At 38.1% G+C, this 21,458-nt stretch overlaps 3 protein-coding genes and 1 long non-coding RNA gene across 9 annotated transcripts; 2 read left to right on the top strand and 2 right to left on the bottom strand.

Annotated features, from left to right (window-relative positions):
* Positions 1-430: 430 nt before the first annotated feature.
* Positions 431-4,189, bottom strand: LOC110872395. 5 transcript variants are annotated; one of them, XR_004864838.1, is made up of 5 exons: positions 3,829-4,189; positions 2,981-3,651; positions 2,730-2,876; positions 757-2,609; positions 431-661 (listed from the first exon to the last, which is right to left on the bottom strand). It is a non-coding gene; the product is annotated as an uncharacterized LOC110872395 (long non-coding RNA). The 5 variants fall into 5 exon arrangements; XR_004864840.1 differs by having other exon boundaries at positions 757-2,901; XR_004864837.1 differs by having other exon boundaries at positions 757-2,876.
* Positions 4,190-8,050: 3,861 nt separating this feature from the next.
* On the top strand, positions 8,051-13,792 carry LOC110872393 (acetolactate synthase small subunit 2, chloroplastic). 2 transcript variants are annotated; one of them, XM_022121177.2, is made up of 12 exons: positions 8,051-8,342; positions 8,859-9,072; positions 9,163-9,246; positions 9,397-9,465; positions 10,308-10,391; positions 11,981-12,130; positions 12,471-12,557; positions 12,652-12,756; positions 12,844-12,966; positions 13,085-13,237; positions 13,415-13,480; positions 13,583-13,792. In XM_022121177.2, the coding sequence occupies exons 1-12, from the start codon at positions 8,116-8,118 to the stop codon at positions 13,664-13,666; spliced, it is 1,446 nt and encodes a 481-aa protein (XP_021976869.1). In that variant the 5' UTR covers positions 8,051-8,115; the 3' UTR covers positions 13,667-13,792. The 2 variants fall into 2 exon arrangements, with proteins under 2 accessions (XP_021976869.1, XP_021976870.1); XM_022121178.2 differs by lacking the exon at positions 9,397-9,465 and having other exon boundaries at positions 8,054-8,342.
* Positions 13,793-14,601: 809 nt separating this feature from the next.
* On the top strand, positions 14,602-19,194 carry LOC110872392 (U-box domain-containing protein 35). The gene is made up of 8 exons (XM_022121176.2): positions 14,602-14,918; positions 14,997-15,118; positions 15,215-15,423; positions 15,509-15,566; positions 15,910-16,186; positions 16,883-17,386; positions 18,188-18,898; positions 19,005-19,194. The coding sequence occupies exons 1-8, from the start codon at positions 14,811-14,813 to the stop codon at positions 19,020-19,022; spliced, it is 2,007 nt and encodes a 668-aa protein (XP_021976868.1). The 5' UTR covers positions 14,602-14,810; the 3' UTR covers positions 19,023-19,194.
* On the bottom strand, positions 19,163-20,459 carry LOC110872394 (aspartic proteinase nepenthesin-1-like). The gene has a single exon (XM_022121179.2). The coding sequence runs from the start codon at positions 20,416-20,418 to the stop codon at positions 19,252-19,254; it is 1,167 nt and encodes a 388-aa protein (XP_021976871.2). The 5' UTR covers positions 20,419-20,459; the 3' UTR covers positions 19,163-19,251.
* Positions 20,460-21,458: the final 999 nt, after the last annotated feature.

Raw genomic sequence — 21,458 nt, 5'->3', positions numbered from 1 at the left:
GTTAAATTGTATAAGATGGAAACTTTTGAATTAGAAGTGAAAAATCAAATTAATCAAAGGGGCTAAATTACCAAAGATTAAAATTTTAAACTTAAATTGTCAAAGATTAAAACTTTAGGGTTAAAAAGAAAACAAAAATTAAAACTTTAAACTTATATTGTGAAAAATTAAAACTTTAGGGTTAAAAAAGAAAATTCTATTTTTTTTTTTTTTGAAAAACTCCCTAAGCAAAGGTTACAATACATATATGCATATAGTTCTTGCTTCTTTATAGGACTAGTGGGAGACCCGCGCGTTGCAGCGGAGTCGACAATACGGGGCGGAAACATAATTCAAACCTTAAAACGATAAATAAATCATATATAAGTTGTGTGTCTATATTACCGACCTGATAGCTCTATCGTTTGATAACCATAAAGACTTATGTCAATACTGTAAAGAACAACACCAATTTTGATCAAATACGGTACCATTAGCAAAACAAAAGAGAAAACAAAAAAAAATAGTGTTTCTAAGCACCATACACTTTGAAAACCTTCCATCAATGCTAAGATATCTGTGGATGTCATTCTTTCTATACATCTATTCTCTATATTTGGATGACGACATAATCAATATCTACAACCAAGGCCATTGCTGCCATCGTCAAAGCATAGAATACCTACAAGAACATATTGGTCCCAACAATATCAAATGTGACCCGATAATCAAACCATCAACAAACAGGTTGTGGCTTCAAGTTCAAACATCACTCACCCGAAAAACTTTAGGGAATGTAGTTGTTCCCGCCTCAACAAGCCAAGCTCCGGCGTAAAAGCTGGCTGCATACACACAAAAAGTAAGAAACACGATACTCCAAACCCAGCCCCCGCGATCAAACCTTGTTTTATCCCCATTCTTTCAGGACCTGCACATTTATCTCTATAAACACGCATCACTTTCTCAACAGAAGATAAATCTTGAATGAGCTGAGCGAGTGCATCACCAACCAAACCATGAACCCTGGCTGCATCCGCAGACAGCCGTGCACAACAGAAGAAAAGGCAAACAATGAATACGCACATATCAGGTTTTTTAAGACAGAGTTAGTGGGCATCATATGTTTCTATAATAAAACACAAAATGCACTCATATATCAGATAGCCAACAACCAGACCCACAGAGACTCCAAAGATTACCAAATCAACTTTATGAACCATTTTTTTTTTCTCTTTTTTCACTATCACTGCCTAAAATCGAGTTGTTTAAAGGAAACAGTATGCCAATTTTTTGTGTTCTAGTACTTAACTTATATAAAAAACAAACATGAATCAATATGCAAACGAACTATTGTAACTCCCCATGGCCTTTGTCTTACGCCTAGGGATGATCATTTGGTATCGGGTACCGGTACCAGGTATATTCGTACCGGTACCAATTTTCCCTGTATTTCGGTACCGGTACTTTCGGTACCATTACCAGTTCGGTCCCAAACGAGTACCGTGCTCATCCCTACTTACGCCTCTGTAATGTCTCTTCTCAGTTGTTTCTGTTCAAATCATGCACATATAATAAGTTATAAAATCTTTAAAAATCACAGCCTTTTAGACTCTAATTTTCAGCTAAGAAAGGATTAAGTTTGATTCTGAATTCCAAACCTATGAAAAAACCCGCCCTTTAAACCCTAGTTTTCATTTCAGAAACAGGGATGACAGGGATGATCATGTTCTGAAAGCTCTTTACACATGCTTAGGCATTTTATGACACTTCAATTTTGTAAATTGAAAAATTATTTAAACCACCTGTGATGCAGGATTGCAGGCCAGAGGCTTATCTAATTTCTATCAAACAAATCCCTCCCAAATAAATTGGAGATAACTATAAACAATCATAAAAAGGTTTGGTTCATAGTGAATCAACTGTTAATTAATTACTTAAGATCACACTATCTAAACAGCTATATAGATCGCTTATCTATTTAAAAAGCGACTAAATCGATTTTAAAAAAATGCTTCAATAAAAAAACAACTATAAAACATTCATAATTGCATAGTTGTTAAAAGCCATCGCCTCTCTCGCCTACGCCCATTTTTCAGGCGAGGTGAGGAAGTTGCGCTTTAAGTCGAGGAAATTGCGCTTTAATTCTCCAGATGATGGTTTAGGTGCACATTCCGGCGAGATTCCTAGATCCCGGAGAGCATCCGGCCAAATTTTCTAAATTCCGGCAAGATTCTAGTCAGATCCGTACTTTTATCCAAGGAAAACTACGTTTCTACACTAATTCACTAATATTTTAGAACTTTTGGTACTAAATAAATGATATATAGTGTTATATAATAGATTTTGTTTATTTTATTTAAAGAATAGTATTCTTTTTCTAATACATAATATACTTTTAATTTTTTTCCTTATGCGCTTTATTTTTCTCAGGCACTTGCTTTTTTTTGGCTTTGCGCCTAGGCCCCAGGCAAGGCCTATGCGCCTTGAGTGCGCCTAGCGCCTTTAATAACTATGCATAATTGTTTATCCGATAATTTGTTTTAACACCATACCGTTTAAAATCTACAGATGAACTGACATTTAAGTTGGCCTTCAATTGAATGATGGTACCAAAACTTACTTGTTTTCTCCTATTACATCATGAGAGAGCATAAGAGAAAGCAATGTGAACCCATCAACACAATGCAAGAGAAAGAATATAATATGTAAAATATCAAAAATAGTTTAGAAAAAGTGTGAAAGAGAAGCACCTTAGCACCGTGAAGAAACTGTGCCTCGTCCACCTTTCTCCGGCGGCACTCCTGGCAGCGTCTGTGGAGTCATCCACTGCTATACCGATGTCTGCTCGCTTGAGTGCTGGTGCATCGTTCACACCATCTCCCGTCAACACTTATATCCTAAGAAATGAAGTTGAGTATTTTTCTGATCAATAATATATATCAATAAACATATATTAGTCATTAGTAATTAAAAAGGGTCAAAGAGTTTATCACTAACTTACTTACTTATCACGGCCTAAAACAGATAGAAAATGAGTAAAAGGTCCTCCCCAATGTCCTCACTTTCTTAAAAAAACGTCATTATTGTCTCCACCACCACAGTAACAATTTCAGTATGCTCGTGTACGAAAACAAAACAAATCAGTCTGTTATATATCCCACTTATCATTCTATACTTTATTAAAGTTAAAAAAACTTAACCAGGCAACATTGAAAACAGTTTTAAATATTTCATTCACTACATCATCACACTCGAGATCCAACGTCACAGCAAATGATATGTACTTTTCAACGGTCTCTGGTATGTTAACTATCCTTCCAAAAGATGGGTCTTTAGTATCTTTTAACCCTAAAAAGTACTTACAAACAAATGAATGATGTCCTCAAAGCAAATGAAAAAAAACACAGTTAGTACCATAAAGAAAAAAGAAGACCATAATTGTGTAAATTTGAGCACTTATTATCAAACATATAGTCACGTAAAGGAAAAAAAATACCTTCATTTTCATATGGAGCTTCAGGGGCAGCAATTCTTGGTATCTCACAAGTGCAACAAGAAGCTTAACTTGTTCGTCTTGATGCTTTAGATACTCTGGCTTGACAATAGCATTCATAAGAGCCTCCATATAAACTCCAAAAATGCCTTTGAATGTGACCCTCCTGTATTACCAAACTGACTCCCACCACCCCCAAAAAAGTTTGAAAATTTAGCCTAGAAAATGTAGGAATTCTTGTACAAAAAAAGAAGATAGGGGTTGATATGTTTCGATTTGATTACGGATCTAGGGTTTAGCTAACCAAACTGGATCAATCAAGAAGTACTAAACAACACGAAGTTGAAGCCGCTTACCGGTGCATATCTTCTCTCATCCGGCGTTTACAAAATCAATCGGCTAGTCCAATCCAATAACTCGGCCGTCATACTCCAACCCCAATAACCAGAACCTGTTCAGACCGTCTGCGTTGCTCTCATCCACAATCTTCACCGCACGAGCGATTGAAGGTTCATGAAAAGGGGATGGACCGATCATCTGGTTCTTTAGAGATTTAGGAGGTAGATGAAAGGACATACGGTGGTGAGATTGATTAGTGACATGAATGTAGTATGAAATCACTATATTATCCCCGAGACGTCTTAAAAGTTTTGGAAATGTGCCAGTTTGCCCCCTATAAATTGGCTTGTTCTTTCTTGTACATGATGCTTTGAAATTTATACGCGTAGTAAAATTACAATATTGTACATGGGAAATACTTATATATAGTATATAGATAATAATGTATAATAACAATTCAACTAAATTAAACAAATTAACTATGTATTAAAACTAGTATAAAAGTAATTGAAGTGTGCTTTATGACATTTAAATCGATATGACATAACATATTTTTTTGAATGGCTAATTTTACTCTCTCAAACTCTTATATTTACAAATAAATCACCCTTACTTGGATTGAACTTAAGATCTCTCACTAAAAGGCAAGAGCCTCTACCAAATGAGCTAGTCCCACTTAACCATAAACATATCAACTAGTAAAAATACTGTTATTTAATCATGTCATATGTGACCTAGATGTTTCTAAAGGTTTTTTCTTTTACTAATGGATCAAGTGTTAAGATGCTAAAACTAAGGCTAAAACTTCAAATTGTGGTTTCGAAATTTCATAAAATTTAAAGTCACATTTATCATTTGAAATGTTTTTAATTTACTTTTTAGTCATTGTTATATATGGCATATGATACTTTTAATATATGATTGACCTTAATGAAATTGAATACATACACATCCATGTATATTATCTAATACGATAATAAAAAATACTACTACCTCCGTTCCAAAAAAAGTGTCATATTTTGAATTTTCAAAGTCTTTATTTATAAACTTTGACCTTAAATAATTTTGTTTGTGTTAGATAATACTTGATGAAAGTTATATGACTTGAGTGTGTTTTACAAGTGTTTTTATTGGGTTAATTTTCATCAAGTTTTATATAACACAAAAAATATATAATTAAAGTCAAAGTTTATAAATAAAGACTTTGAAAATTCAAAATATGACACTTTTAGTGGAACGGATGGAGTATCTGGTAACTGATCAATCTCGTCAATTACAAGTTTGAATTGAATTATATGCAACAAAACAATCACAGATTGCAAGAAGTTTCACATAATAATAATATGGACGTAGAAAAAGAGCACTAACAATGTTTTTTACGTGAGATTAAACTAACTTGACTAAATAAATTTTCACTTAATTTATATATATTTTGTGGTAAAAACATATAATTTTAATAGTAGTTGACGGAATTGCATCCTCATTACATGTGGAAAGTTAGATCTAATCCTACTCTATATGTGAGACATCTAGAATTGAATTTGAAGAAGAAAATCGGGTCTATCTTATGGATTGGAGAATTAATCTTGTGCAAGTCTCGCTGTTCGAAGTCTCATTGTGATGTAACACACACTCTCTTCTACACTAGGGGAAGGAGGGCTTGTATAGGCGTATCTGAGAATTTATGTATCTTGTTTGAGCTTGAAAAATGCGCACTTTCTCGTAGTGTTTTATTATTAATATAGTTTAAAGACAGATAAGTACTGGACTCACTAAACCTAATGTCAATGGACCAATTACTTATTAACCAAAAAAATGTTCTATAAATGACCGCTCCCTCAAAAACACGGGCCCCGTATAGTGATCCTTCCCACACACCCTCATCACCGCCCCTGTATATGAGTCTTGATGGTCTTGTCCTCTCGTAGTTGTGTGTACTATACATGACTCAGAAACACAAACGTCGAATCAAAGAAAAAGTCGACCTTTGTTTATACCAAATCTCCTAAACACTTGCACTTGTTTTTATTAATGTTTCAAATTAGGAGTTGATGAGTCCAACCTAATTTCAAAACAAGTTAGCTTAAGAAGCAAGGCAAGAAATAATAATAAACAAGACTTGGTCGGTTGAGTATTAGTTTGAAATTACTAAAGAGAAACCGGGACGTGGCCGTTTTCAACAAATAGGCAACGTACCAAAAACCGACCGACCTTGAAGTCTTAAAGACTTAAACTATCTTTTCACCAAATCACTTGAAAGGGATATAGTTTATTTGTAGAAAAGTTAGTATATCTACTTTTTATTTGTAATTGACAATACAATAAAAGGTAATAAAGTCTATAATTATTTGTCTCTTCACTAAAATCACAAATAAACCGAGTTGAGATAGACAGTGACGAATCTATCCATAACAAAAAAACTCGAATAACCTGAAACCAGATTAAAGAACCCAAAGAACACCCCTACTGGGGGGAGCATAAGAAGCTTCACAGGCCGTATAAAATTGCTGTTGAGGCCTAGGCCCAAGTATACCTGTCTGGAAGGTACATGAGGCTGTTGTAATTGTTCTGGGCCATGACTGGGCCTAAGTGGGGTGGTAGCCGGTAGGATATGACCATGTGGGCATGGAGGGTAAGCCCATTGTAACTGATTGTGGCCAACAACTCAACAAGCCTGATTAGGCCCATAAGTTTACTTGTGCCCATAGAAGCCGACCACTTGATGATTAAGCCCTTGGTATTCATTGCTTAATGATATCACTAAATTTTATAACACGAACTATTTCTTTATTTTCTCACCAAACAATTATAATACACGAGACAAAGGTGATATGGAATTGAAGGGGTATGGTTGTAGATCTCGCGCCAGCTGACCGCAAGTGATCATTACCCTTATCAAAAACCTCCACCAGTAAAGAACTTATCTGCGTCCGTGCGGGCATGCGCGAACGCATCCTTCTGATCCAATCTGTCCAGTGATAAGAAGAAGCCTTACCTTGTGTATGAAAACGGATGTACATAGAGATGCGGCTGGCATCGCATCCTATGAACATTTTCATCACTACAAGGGATCTAGGGAACAGCAACAGTCACCACGGGCGGCGGTGCGGCTTGGCACCGCATCCCGCAAATGTCTTCATCAGAGCATGAGACGCGGGAACATTAAAGGTTACCGCAGGCAGCGATGCGGCCTGCACCGCATCCTACCCACAAGGCAAATGGGACTGACATCACAGAGCAAGTGGCACCACTGGCAGTCGCCTGTCAGGCCATACGTAAGCGACGGACTGACACTGCAGTAGGACGTGGCTTCACCTCCACAACCGAAAAGCCTGACACACCTGCATCAGTCCGTCCATTCAACTCCTCCTTCACTCCTCGGCTATAAATACCAACCCCAAACCAGGTTTGAGGTATCTCTTCACAACTCTCTCACTACTACTACTATCGCACTTTGCCAAGCAAATTACTGATTCTCACGCCGGAGAGTGGTAACAAGGAGCACCCCCCACCCCATCCTCCTTGTTACGAGTCAAGCTTTGTTTCCTTGTGCAGGAGATCATCCGGTGGACGATTTAGCCAACGATCCTCGAGAGGAAGGGATTAACCCTTCTTGACGAGACCAGTGAGTTAACGCCGTCCGGTTAACCATTGTTTCATCAGGAATTGTGATTGCTCGTACGAGTTATCAAATGTGTTTCAAAATTCATCCCCAAAAAATTATGTGACATATAGATAAATTGAACAAATCCCCCAAAAAATTATTTGACATGTAAATAAATTGAACAAAATATTTCTCTAATTTCTAATATTTATTTTAGTGAAAAGAAGTTATATTTAAAATAAAGTATTTTTGATATCATAAGCTATACCGAGTACTGACACTATAAGAATACCAATATTGGTATTTATTCTATTGGTTTCCGATAGGTATGGTAACAAACCAACACTGACCAAGGTATTGGTATTATTGAGACCAATATCTGTATTCGTTTTATGACATCCGATCAGTTCAAAACACATATCAACATCCTTCTGTTGGTAACAAACCAAATCAATACCGCTTATTCGCTTAACATCAATATGCTAGTTTTTATTTTGTTATTTTGAATTTGGGTGTTGAATACACTTTTTTTAAACGTGTGAATTATTCGCTAATATCGTAAAGTCTAGCATACGTTATGTTAACCGGGTCGCGAATACTTGAATCCGATCCGATTGTGTAGGGAAGGCCACCACACAAGACAAATAATAAAACGTCAAACAGAGTACACTCTTCAACCTCCTCCATCTACTACTCTCTAATGGCGGCACTCGCCTCCACCTACTCCACCACAATTCACAGTCGAAAACCACCGTCTTCCTCCAATCTACTGTCATCATTCAAACCTCTAGATGGCACACCAACCGTTTTCTCTCCAACTCTCTCTTCAAATCCCAAAAAATCTCATCTCAAAACACTCTCTGTGCAAGCAACCAGCGGGTCCGTTTCTACCGCCGTTGATTCGACTACATCCATGCCCCGGTCTAAGTGAGTTTCTTCGGTTACATTTGAAGCGTTAGTTTTTATGATTTTGTTGTTAATTATGTTAAATTGCGTGACGGTTGTTTGTGTAAATGATTTTAGGTTAAATTGTTAAAATGATGAGGGTTCAGGATTACATTTGCATGTTCGATTTGTTTAATTTTGTATTTGTTTGTGAGTCATCATGTTGAAATTGCCATTTGATATTAATCAGTTATTGTTTTAGGTTAGGTGTTAGCATTGGATTTATACATTGTTTTAGGTAAGGTGGTGTTAGCATTGAGTTATACATTGTTTTAGATTAGGTTTTAACAATGAGTTATACACTTATACATTGTTTTAGGTTAGGTGCAATCTGAATCCTGCTCAGGCCTAGCTGTAGTAATTAATTTTTAATCGACCGACTCACCGATGTAACAATTATCATGAAATGTTGTAGTAGTTATTTTTTAATCGACTGACTCACCGATAGTAGTTATTTTTTAATTGACCGACTCACCGATAGTTTATGTTGTTATTCAGGGTGAGGCGCCACACGATTTCAGTGTTTGTTGGTGACGAAAGTGGAATGATAAATCGGATTGCAGGAGTCTTTGCAAGGAGAGGGTATAATATCGAGTCACTTGCTGTTGGTTTAAACAAGGACAAAGCTCTGTTTACTATAGTTGTATCTGGGACTGAAAGAGTGTTGGAGCAAGTTATGAAACAACTTCTAAAGCTTGTTAATGTTTTAAAGGTTTAGATTTACATTCTGACCATTGATTGATTCATCATATCGTCTATTTGTTTTTCAAAGCTTTAACTGTCAAATTGACTGTTTTAATAGGTTGAAGATATCTCAAAGGAGCCACAAGTAGAACGTGAGTTGATGCTCATCAAGATAAATGCAGATCCAAGATACCGTTTAGAGGTGTTTAACTAATTATGCCATGCTCTTCATGTTTCGGTTAATAACTGTTATATATGTTATACTGAAGTACTGAACTGTTCTGATAAGTTGCAATGAACATATGCACTCAAATCTATCTTACCGTGTTCTTTTGTGATTCTTACTTATCAGGTCAAGTGGTTAGTGGACATATTTAGAGCTAAAATTGTTGATATCTCAGAGAAAGCTATAACCATTGAGGTGATGGGAGTCAAAAAACTTTAACCCTTTTGCTATATCTTCATGCAACATATATGGAGTGAGTTTTGAGTCTTGATGAATTGGATTATTGATGCTGTTAGTGGGCCTATGTTAATTTGAATATGTACCAAGACCTTATTTATTAGATATGAAATCTGTATACTTACTGACTATTTGGAACGATTACAATACTTAAGGAAAAGTGGTCTTATTTCAAGTCATCTAAAGGGATAATATATACAACGTGTATGCTATGTTGTCAAAGACGCAAGGCGCAGGCGAGGCGCATCGGCCTCGCCCGGAGCCTAGGCGCAAGGCGCAAAAAAGGCGTGGGCTTTTTTAAGAAAAGCGCACACAGAGAAAAAAAATATAAAAAATATGTTATGCTTTGAAAATAAATAGGATTCCACATATATAATTAAAAAAACTATTATACATGCCATTTAAGATCATGGAGCTAATAGTTAGTAGCAAAAGTTTAGTTGAACTCATGTGAGCTGGAATTTGGTTGAACTCATGTGTGCCCGCACCTGCGGACACGAATGCAGCTCCGAAAAGCCCGGGCCCGCGTGAGGCAGTTTTTATTCGTACTCAGTTCAGTTTCGTTTTTTTCCCTGCGCTGCGCCTCAGGCTGTTTTTGTGCGCCTTTTTTGCGCCTCAGGCCGTTTTTTTCAAAAAAACCCATTTTTGCGCCTAGGCTGCCACCAGGCGCTATTGGTGCGCCCGGGCGCCTAGGCGCGCGCTTTTTGCGCTTTTGACAACATAGCGTGTATGTTTGTTCTCATATCTTGAAATAAGCTTTAAGCTTTATTTCTGACTTCATATTATGCTTTGGAATCTAGGTAACCGGTGACCCTGGGAAAATGGTTGCGGTGCAAAGAAATTTAAGCAAGTTCGGGATCCAAGAAGTTGCTAGGACTGGGAAGGTAAGTAATTAGTGCATTCAAACACATAAAACCTAATTTAAAATTTTAATTAGTAATGTAATGATAAAGTTATTTTAATCATATTTATATTTGGGGCATGCGGAGGGGTGTAAACAAGCCCAAAGGCTCGAGAGCTACTCAGGATCGGCTCGGTTAAAAGCTCGAACAAGTCGAGCCTTAACGAGCTCGGGCCTGAATTACAACTCGTTTAGTTATCGAGCCTGAGCTTGAGCTTAAAATACAAAGCTCGTTTGGGCTCGCGAGCCTAAACGAGCCCAAACAAAATTTTAGTTTTATATATATATATATAGGGGAAGGTTCAAATGAAAACCACTAGTTATTGTGAAAACTAGAAAACTAACTAAAACTCACTAAAAAGGAGGGGGGGAAGACTTTTAATGAAGGAGGGGTAAAATTGGAACAAAAAATATATAACTTTTCAAACATTTCCCATTTCTCCATACGTTATCATTTTAAAACAAAAATGGCACCATAAGATCACAAATTTTCTTATCTTTCATTCAAGTATATTCGAGCATATTTTTTATGACATAAAAAAAGATTTATGGTGTCGTCTTGTTTTCAATACTATTATTATAGTAGTGCACATGTGCAATATAACATGTACTACAATGTGCATTACATGCTTAAAATTAGCTTTTTGAGTCTAGTTTAGCTTTTAGGGTTAGTTTTTTTGGAGGTTTAGGATTAGGATTAGGTTTTTGGGTGTGGGGGGGAGGGGGGTTTAGGTTTTTGGGGGGTGGGGGTGGGGGGGGGGGGGTTAGGTTTTTTTCGGGTTTATGTTTAGGGTTTAGTTTTAGGTTTTCGGGAGGGTGGGGGGTGGGGGGGTTTAGGTTTTTTTTTTTTTGGGGGGGGGGGGGGGGGGTGGGGGGTTTAGGTTTTTGGGGGGTGTCGGTGGGGGGTGGGTTAAGTGGTTTAGGCTTTCCGTATTAGTGCACATGTGCAGTACAACCAAATTTTTTTTTTTCTTTTTTTGAAATTTTTTTTCCATATATAAAAAGTAGCGATTTTTCTAAAAAAAATTGTAAAAGAAAAAAAAAAAATTTTTGTATGTTTTTTAGGTTTTTTTAGGCTTTTTTAGTTAGTTTTCGAGTTTTCACAATAAAAGTGGTTTTCATTTGAACCATCCCCTATATATATATACTATAATGATAACGACGATTATAACCCAATCCTAAAAAAGTAAAAAGCCCAAGTCGGTTTCATCTTAGGCCCATATGATTTAAACTAATAACATTGGTGAGCCAAGCTCGAGCCGAGCTTTGGCTTATTTAAGCTATATCGAAGTGAGCTCGAGCCGAGATTTTAGTTTGTTTGAGATTGTTCTCAAAGTAGCTTGAGTGGAGCTCGAGCTTTAGGTTTTACTCGCGAGCCGAGCTCGAGCTCGAGCTCAAATAAGTAGACTCGACGAGCCGAGCCTGTGCTCGAGCTTCATAAAAACATGATGAGCCAAGCTCGAGCCTACTTGGGCTCAGGCTCGTTTACACCCCCGCATGCCCATTGCGAGCTGACTTGGGACATATGATTACCTGGCTGACCCGTTACCCAACCCTTGTTTAATGCCTTAGATTGCGTTAAGAAGAGAAAGAATGGGTGAAGATGCTCCTTTCTGGAGGTTTTCAGCAGCTTCGTATCCTGACCTTGAAGAAATGAACAAAAGAACTCCTCTTCAAGCCAAAAAGAGAACAGAGTATCAGGAATCTGATAAGTCTGCTGGGGTAAGATATACATACATATATATATATATATAGAGGAAGGTTAACATACATTACGGCTTAACGTACATCACGTATGACAGGTAATTACGCACGTTCAGTTTAAAATCACGCACGTTATAACTCAAAAATCCAAAATCACGCATATTGAAACACAATAATCACGCATATTGAAAACATTAATCACGCATGTTATAGAACAAATCACGCACGTTGTCGTACGTGAAGTACGTTAAGCCGTAATGTACGATATACTTTTTCTCTCTCTCTCTCTCTATATATATATATATTTGCTGAATATGTATTACTTTTAATTAATTGTAAACATCATTTGTTTGTGAAGGGAGATGTTTATCCAGTAGAGTCATCTGATAACCATTCGTTCAATCAAATTCTTGATGCACATTGGGGTGTTCTTAATGAAGAAGATGTAAGACCTTATTGTCAATTCTTAATTTCCACAAACATCATCAAAAGTTAAAAACATGGTAAGCATTTTAACACTTTTGGTTTAATGTTTTTAGACAAGCGGCCTTCGATCCCACACTTTATCGATCGTTGTAAATGACGCTCCTGGAGTTCTCAATATAGTAACAGGAGTTTTTGCTCGTAGAGGCTACAATATTCAGGTATACTTTCTTGTATTGTTAATGTTAAATGTTGATTTTTCCATTTATTTTTGTAATCATTATAACCTTTGTAATTTTTAATATCAGAGTCTAGCAGTTGGTCATGCAGAAGTAGAGGGGCGTTCCCGCATCACAACTGTTGTCGCTGGTACAGATGAGTCAATTGGAAAGCTGGTTCAACAGCTATACAAGCTGATTGATGTTCACGATGTGAGTATAATTAACTGTTGGAAAATGGTTCATTTATTTGATTCATGTTTTGCTTTTCTAAATTCATTTAACTGACTGACCAACAATTACGTTTTTTTTTTTTTTTTTTTTTGTTCAGGTTGTGGATTTAACATTGATGCCATTTGCTGAACGAGAGTTGATGCTGATTAAGGTTGCTGTGAATTCCACAGCCCGACGCAATGTTCTTGATATTGCAAGCATATTTAGGGCTAAAGCTGTAGATGTGTCGGATCATACAATTACACTTGAGGTGAATTTTATTCTCTTTCAAATTATTTTGTGTCCGTCTTGTTTGGATTCTTTACAAGAACCAATACATCACAACCTTTGTAACATAAACACCATCGACACATTATAAAGCTTCATTGAAACATCAATCATTGTATGCTCTTTCTGATTCCGTATTTGTTTTTCTTGTATTTTCTAGGTTACTGGAGATGTGAATAAGATGGTTGCACTGCAGAGGTTGTTGGAGCCTTGTGGAATTTGTGAGGTCTGTTTCAGAAATCTATTTTCTCCAATCATATTTTTATTAAACCTATTGTCTTTCAAGGTTTAGACTTACACCCACCCTTGCTCGATCGGTTATTTGTAGGTGGCAAGAACGGGGCGCGTGGCACTTACCCGTGAATCAGGCGTTGATTCCTCTTACCTTCGTGGATATTCCTATCCTGTTTGATTTCTATCTTTTAAAGCTTCTTGTTTCGGTAGAACTCGTCAATAATTTGCGTGTTCTTTTTATATCTGGTACCTAGTCTGAACTGTATGTTTTCAATAATAAATTTTGTTTTTATATGGCTTTTAAGATCTGGTTTTAACTTTAAATAATGTTACATGCCTACGTGTGGCCAAGGCTAGAATTGGCGAGATAGGTTTCTGTTCTAACCGTTTTCGAAGGGGGAGTTAGAACAAGTATATAGAGAATGGACAACCGCGTGCTTACTAATACACATGGTTGTAAAATCTCATAGCAGCAATACCATATGAGCCGATGATTGTTCGAGCTTTTAGTGACCCAAACTGAAGACCGATTTCTTCGAAACTTGCTAGAGAGACTTTATGTTGGAGAGACCTTTGATTTTTACAATTTTAGAAATTGGGTGGATTGCAGTCCTACGAAAAAAAAGAGAGATTTTAGGTGGTGATTTATATTACCCACATAGAATATGTGGTTTTCGACTCGCCACTTTCAACCCCTATTTTTAAGCTATATTCCAAACATCATCCACCAATTCAATTCTCTAGGGAGTCAAAATCCATTGACAAAATTAGAAAACAAAAATTGAAAAGAACTAGAAAGACAAAACTGAAAATAGAGAGAGAATGAAACATCATCTTACCACCCTATGTTGAGGAATTAAGAGACAGACAATGTGGCTTCCGAAGAGCAAAAGTGGTGTCCAAGGCAGAGACCCGTTGCAGCGGAAGGGAGCCTCCTTGGTCGGGGTGGCGATAGACAAAGACAAATACAGCCCGCACGCTCTCAAATGGTCCATTGAACATCTTCTTACCCGCGGCCAAACCGTTGTCCTCATTCATGTCATTCGAAAAACCTCTTCTACAGGCAATCCATTTGTTTATAAAGGAGGGGTTGGCTGAACGTGCCCCACCCCTAAAGTTTTTTATCCGAAAAAGCTAAATCAATGGGATGTTTTTTGTCTTTTAGTGTGTGAAAGGAGCAAATATTAGCGGTTTGACAACTTGGGATTCCCGGCAAGTAAAAACGGAGGGGTGGGGGTACATTTAGCACAACCTAATGACAATTTTATAGGATGGAAAACAAACCGTTACATCTCTAAACCGTTGAGATTTCATGTGCCATTATGGATGCAGGTGGTGGGATTGATGCTTCTGATCCAAGCAAGCAAATAAGTGAGAAGCAAACAAGAGACTTGTTCCTCAACTTTCATTGCTTCTGTACCCGTAAAGAAGTACGCGATATGATATACATCGTATGTTTTCATGTGTGTTCAATATCGTTTAATTTTCTTGCGCGTCTGTCTTGCTAGATACAATGCTACGATGTTGTACTTGAAGATACAAATATAGCGAAAGCACTCACCGAATACGTTTCTTATGCTGCGATAGAGGTTTTAGTAGTTGGAGCCTCATCGCGCCATGGTTTCATCAGGTCATAATCTTTATCCACCTTTAGAGAATTCGAACCATAATCAGTCACTAAAACATGAACGCATAAGACTAATAATTGAAACATTTGTGAGGTTAGATTTCGGAGTTCTGATGTTCCAAGCCACGTGATGAAATCGATACCAGATTTCTGCACGGTTTATGTCATCTCGAAAGGTAAGATATCATCAACAAAGAAAGCTTCAAAAGCAGTCTCATTTCCATCCCCTTTACGCGAGAAAATCGAAGAGCAATCTAGCATTAACTTAGAAGCAAGTGTACAACGCAAGAACAGTTTTAGCATTAAAGGTATGTTTTTCGTTTCCTACTAAATGACCACTCGTATTCCCAAAAGTATTTTTCTTTTTACATGACGTTAGGAACTTTTAAACAGTACCAGAAATAACTCCTAAGAAGCCACTTCCGGTGCTAGAAGACCCCGAAACAATCAGGTAAGTTCAAAGAGTTCATCACGAGTCTTTTATGTTATAAGGCCACCTCTATCGGAACACCATCGACACACTATACAGACGTCACTTACGTGTCATGCGTGCCATATGATGTCATATGGGTTGTGACAAGCGAAATATGGTCAAGTGGGTTGCATGAGGGCCTGTATGACGGTGTTTGCCTATTATAGCCCATATGATATGTTTGACTGACACAAAAATGACTGATGCGACCACTGACAAAGTCATACGGCCTGTGTCGCCCTGTTAATATGACATCATGTGGCCTGTATGATATGACATCACCCTAAATTAATACCTAGTGACAGATGTATCATATATACAGGTCACCCTTTAATAAAGGGAGAGGGTTAAATGTGAAGTTGTTGGGTGGGGAGCTTTCTGAACCAGATACGGATCTATCGTTTCTAAGCCCAGCTGCAAGACAAAGTTGTGCTCGGATGTCTGCAGCTTCTGCAATGAATTATGACATGTCTTGTGTAGATTTGACCCCACGGGTTTCGGGTGCTAACGACTGGAGCTTTGAGTCACCTTATGGTGGAAACAACATGGGTTCAATGTTTCCTTCAACCTCAAACAATCCGACTTCAGCACGGACAGCGGTAAACTTCACTATTGTAACACAAGAAATTGTCATTAAAAAGGTGAAACGACATAAAAAAAGTTTTATTTATTTAGTTAAACGAACGAACATGGACATGTCCTGTTTGTTCATTTATGTTCACGAACGCTCTTGTTCATGTGCGTTTGCGTATTTTTAGGTTTGTTCGTTTATGTGGTTTGTTTACACTTTTATTTATTAATGTGGGATACTAATTGACTCGTAATGTATCAACCCATTAGCCCAATCAAAATTTGAATCAATCCTTGAGTAATCGACTACCAAACGAACGAGCAAGAATTACGTTCATTTTCTCGTTTTGTTCATTAATTTATCACTCAATCGTGTTCGTTCCTTTACATACATTCCCATGTAGAATATTAACGAATTAATGAATATAAATAAACACCATCAGTTTATAACAAATGGACGAAAGACAAGAAAATCTATTCATTTGTTCAGTTAAAGTTAAATGAACAAACACGAACAAGCCCAGTTTTGCGTTGTTTGGGTTCATTTACATGCCTAGTTACAAAGTCAGTCAAAAGGGTCGCATACTCGCATTCGCATATACACACTTTGTGATGATTTTTTCTTTCATATGTTATCATAAAACACGATTTGAAATCTAGTTACATGACCCTTGTTTCCGTCAGTAATCTTTCGTCACTATCTGTTCACAAATTATTTGAAACAGGAAGATGTGGACAACGAAATGAGAAGACTAAAGATGGAACTCCAGAAAACAATGGAGATGTATAGTTCAGCCTGCAAAGATGCACTTACAGCAAAACAAAAGGCCGGAGAACTCGAACGATCTCGAGTGGAAGAATCGAGTAGACCATCCGAAGCTAAAACTGGAGAAGATGAAGCAGCAGAACTTTTAGAGAAAGAAAAAGAACGATACCAAGCATTAATAGCGAAGGCACACGCGTCAAAGAAAATCGCGGAGTTAGAATCCCAGACTCGAGCACTCGAACACCCGGAGGAAGAACAGCAGGAATTGAATAGTAAACAGTATAGATACAGAAGATACACGATAGACGATATCGAAAGGGCAACAAGTAACTTCTCAGTGTCCAAAAAGGTTGGCGAAGGAGGTTATGGTCCAGTGTTTAAGTGTGTGCTTGATGATACATCTGTTGCGATTAAAATTTTACGACCCGGTGCTGCGCAAGGAAGATCACAGTTTCAGAAAGAGGTACGAAATCGCACAATAGTGACATATTAACCACACACAACTGACACGTCATGCAAGCCGTATGAGAGGTTATATGGGTCATATGGGTCCTGATGTTTATACGGGCCGTATGATGTGTTGACTGACATAGAAATGACCAATGTCCACGGTGCACACCACTAACAAAGGCCATACGGCTAGTGAGACTTTTTTTTGCCGTTTATATGACCCAAATGACAATTCAGGGTGGTGTACGTATAGTAGCACCAGGTAAAATCATAAGAAATGATTACCAGGGTAAGCATCCGGTACAAAACAATCTTTAGCTAAGAAGTGTAGGAAATCGGGTCAAACAAACTCTGATTGAGCTCATTCCAACGCCGTTGAAACCAACTCTTCCTAACTAGAAACCCTAACCCTAAACCCTAAAGCTAGCCCCTATGCTAAACCCTAAAATCTATACTATAAACCCTAAAGGCTAAAACCTAAGCTAAACCCTAACTACTAATGTTAAACACTAAAAGTAAGCCCTAAAGCTAAAATCTAAAGCTAAACCCTGAAAGTTAACCTCTAAAACCCTAAAAGCTAAATCATATATATATATATATATATATATATATATATATATATATGTATGTATGTATTTGAATAAGGTTTGACGAGCCGGTTCCAACGCCACTAAAATGAGGTCAGTCGGAGTTCGTTTGACCCGGTTTCCTACACTTCCTAGGTTAAGATTGTTTTGTATTTGATCCTTCCCCATGATTACCGTTACAAGAGAATTGTACCAATTTATATATTTGTGGTTGTTTGATCATACAGGTGGAAGTGTTAAGTTGCATTCGACATCCGAATATGGTTTTACTCCTTGGAGCATGCCCGGAATACGGTTGTTTGGTCTACGAGTTCATGGATAACGGTAGCTTAGAAGATCGTTTACTAAGAAGAGGAAACACCCCACCATTATCATGGCAAGTTAGGTTCAAAATCGCAGCGGAAATAGTTACCGGAATCTTGTTTCTCCACCAGACCAAACCGGAACCAATAGTCCACCGTGACTTAAAGCCTGGAAACATTCTTCTAGACCAAAACTTTGCGAGCAAGATAAGTGACGTGGGACTCGCGAGGCTACTCCCTGCTTCGTCACTAAACGAAGATGTCAGTCAGTATAAAATGACATCAGCGGCTGGGACGATGTGTTACATCGACCCAGAGTATCAGCAAACCGGGATGCTTGGTGTCAAATCAGATGTTTATTCTTTAGGAATCATGTTGTTACAGTTAATTACAGCCAAACCCGCTATGGGTTTGGCTCATCAAATTCGAAGGTCCATTGACAAAGGGACCCTTGCCGATATGTTGGACCCAACTGTGACTGATTGGCCGGTTGACGAAGCACTAGGGTTCGCGAAACTATCGATTCAATGCGCTGAGTTGCGGCGCAAAGATAGACCGGATCTTGACAAGGTTGTGTTGCCTGAGCTTAATAGGTTGAGAGCTCTTGGTGAACAAAATATGACATCTCCTGCCCTGGTCAGTATGTTTAAGCTAAGTTTTTTTCGTTTTACGACATAATAACTGTAAATAAACACGTGCATAATGCAACTCCAGATCTAACAAGTAGAATTGCTGTATGCAGGATACAAGCGACCCTTAAAGCAGTTCAAGTTCGATGACACTCGAGTAGAGGCAGTCTAGTTTGTAGGTGACTGACCGTAACAAGCAAAAATGTTGATTTCTGTGTAGATTACAGAACTACTTCATATTTTGTAGAATTGGCAGCTGGACAACAGGGCAAATCACAAGAAAATACAATATAATTTTTAATTTTTACTTTGTTCACGGGAAAAGTTAAAGCTAATATGCGCGCAACAGCGCTCAGTCGCTCACAATAGCTTGCAGTTTGCAGGCTTAAACGACAGATTATTGTTGTAAAGATCGTAAATGACCATCATGTTCTGTTGTTGCATGTTTCCAAAAATAAACTGTTTATCGTCGGCTACGAAGGCCAAACACGCCATGTCATTACCGTGCTGTTGATAGATGTAGTTCTCTTTTGGCAACTCCCAATCTGCACCCTCAAAATGAAAAACCAGGTTCGGGATTTGAACGTTGCCTGGAGCGTTGAAGCAGTGTTCAAGCCCAGTGTAATATGGCTTATCAGAACCCGTATACTTTTCCAGCTTTGTTTGATTAACGAACTCATTGCTAATCATTTCAATGATACGTGCGTCTAAGTACATGAAGGTCGTACCTGAGTCGACTACCATCCCTCCATCACTGGTGACGAAATCATTTTTTGTGACTGCAAGTTTCGTTTCGCCTACTGAGATACCTTCAAGAGTGATGATGTAATTTGACGCGTCGGTCACCAAAGGCGTAGTTTGGACATCAGAATCATAATAATTACTTGCTTCAGACCCGGTTAGCAAAACGCTGCTTGTTTCTGTGTCAAATCTAGAGCCCAGACAATATGAGAAGATGGTCTGGTTTGACAGCGTAACCAACGACAAAACCCCACGCCCCATTCCCACGACTCCATCATACATAAAATTTTCATCGTCTGGTATCCCACAGCCAAATATACCACCATGCATATTCTGGCCGGTCCCAGGTACGGTTAAGGCATCCGCCGCCAAAGTTACACTTACCGAATGACCATCTGCGTATTTCTGTATGCAATCGGCACTAAGCCCTAACATCTCGCAAGTTTCGTTAATTTCAACGAAAGATATGGACTTGCTAGGGTCAAACGAGCCTGGATCATGACTGCTTTTGCATTTTGTCCATATGAGGTCGCTTCCGGTATCCATGATGGCCGAAAATGGCTTAGGTGGAGTCCCGACGGCTAGGCTCAGTAAGTACTCATCTTTGGAAGCTGTCATTCGAGATGTTACAAGTGAAGCTTCCAGTGGGTTTTTAACACGAGTTAGAGGGGCTCGAAAGCCGGTTTGTTTTCTTCGAGTTGGAGTTCGAGCAGAAGACGTGGGGGCGGTTGCTAGAAGTAAGTGGAACAGGATCAACAAGAGGATGTGAAAGATGGATGGAGCCATGAATGAAAGTTGAGATGGTGTGAGGATGAAAGATGCATGCATGCAATTATATAGAATAGTTTTTGAAGTGTAACGTGGGCAGGCAAGTCATGTTTACTTTTTGTGTTGACTTGTGGTCAATAAGTCTTCTGTAGGCATTGTAGTTATGTTAAAAAATGGGACCAGACTAGAAAATTGCTACATAACAGTTCCAAAATCTCATTTTTCAGAATCCATATTTTGATTATTTAAGTCATTGAAACACATAACGACAGATAAAGTAGTTTCATATTTTGTCCTAAATTTGCGGACCAAGTCATTAAAGTCTAAAATGCTTCTTGTTTTTTTTTTTGAACGGCGTAAAATGCTTCTTGTTAGGATGCTTTCCCCGAGCCCCACAAGTCTAAAACTTGAATGGGTCAAAAAATATTAATATTAAAGTTTTTGAATATTTTTTTGAACGGCCAACAAAAGTATATATATATAAATATATCTAGCAAGGCGCTAGCACCAAAATTACATCCACCAAGAGATAAGAGAGTACGCCAGACAATAAATCGACATACAGTAACCAAAAACTCAGCCAAAATGATACAGACCCCATGAAGACCCAATATTATTCATGTTCTCTAAAAATATCAAACCTGGTCCAGTCTTCCCACGTGATCGATTGTGCTTTTGCCCGGGTCTTAATCCAAAGGAAGGTCATACTCTTGACCTCTTCAACGATCTTCGCCATCGACGCTTGATGTCCTCTAAAAACCGCTTCATTCCTGGACTTCCATAAGCTCCAAATCACTGTTAAGATAATGGCATGAAAGGACTTCTGTTTTTTTACCGAACCGCCAATGGATGAGTAAGAGTTTAATAGGTCTTGAAGGCTAAAAATAATTTGGGGAGGAGCCTTGCACCACTGCAACACAGCTGCCCAAACAACTTGGGCCAAACCACATGAGGTGAAGATGTGGTCACTTGTTTCCTAGTAGTCACCACAGAACACACAGTCCAAGCACTGAACCGGAACACCTCGTTTTGACAATGCCACCCTCGTTGGAAGTCTT

Source organism: Helianthus annuus, chromosome 8, assembly GCF_002127325.2.
Source record: "Helianthus annuus cultivar XRQ/B chromosome 8, HanXRQr2.0-SUNRISE, whole genome shotgun sequence".
Lineage (NCBI taxonomy): Eukaryota > Viridiplantae > Streptophyta > Magnoliopsida > Asterales > Asteraceae > Helianthus > Helianthus annuus.
This window is presented reverse-complemented; position numbering and strand designations above follow the sequence as displayed.

Bases quoted from the DNA above. Each gene is read 5' to 3' on its own strand.
- LOC110872394 (XM_022121179.2), bottom strand. From the start codon at position 20,418: ATGGCTCCATCCATCTTTCACATCCTCTTGTTGATCCTGTTCCACTTA.
- LOC110872392 (XM_022121176.2), top strand. From the start codon at position 14,811: ATGGATGCAGGTGGTGGGATTGATGCTTCTGATCCAAGCAAGCAAATA. The intron at 14,919-14,996 runs GTACGCGATATG...CTGTCTTGCTAG, and splicing joins GCTTCTGTACCCGTAAAGAA to ATACAATGCTACGATGTTGT. The intron at 15,424-15,508 runs GTATGTTTTTCG...ACTTTTAAACAG, and splicing joins GAACAGTTTTAGCATTAAAG to TACCAGAAATAACTCCTAAG.
- LOC110872393 (XM_022121177.2), top strand. From the start codon at position 8,116: ATGGCGGCACTCGCCTCCACCTACTCCACCACAATTCACAGTCGAAAA. The intron at 12,558-12,651 runs GTAAGACCTTAT...TAATGTTTTTAG, and splicing joins GTGTTCTTAATGAAGAAGAT to ACAAGCGGCCTTCGATCCCA. The intron at 13,238-13,414 runs GTGAATTTTATT...TGTATTTTCTAG, and splicing joins ATCATACAATTACACTTGAG to GTTACTGGAGATGTGAATAA.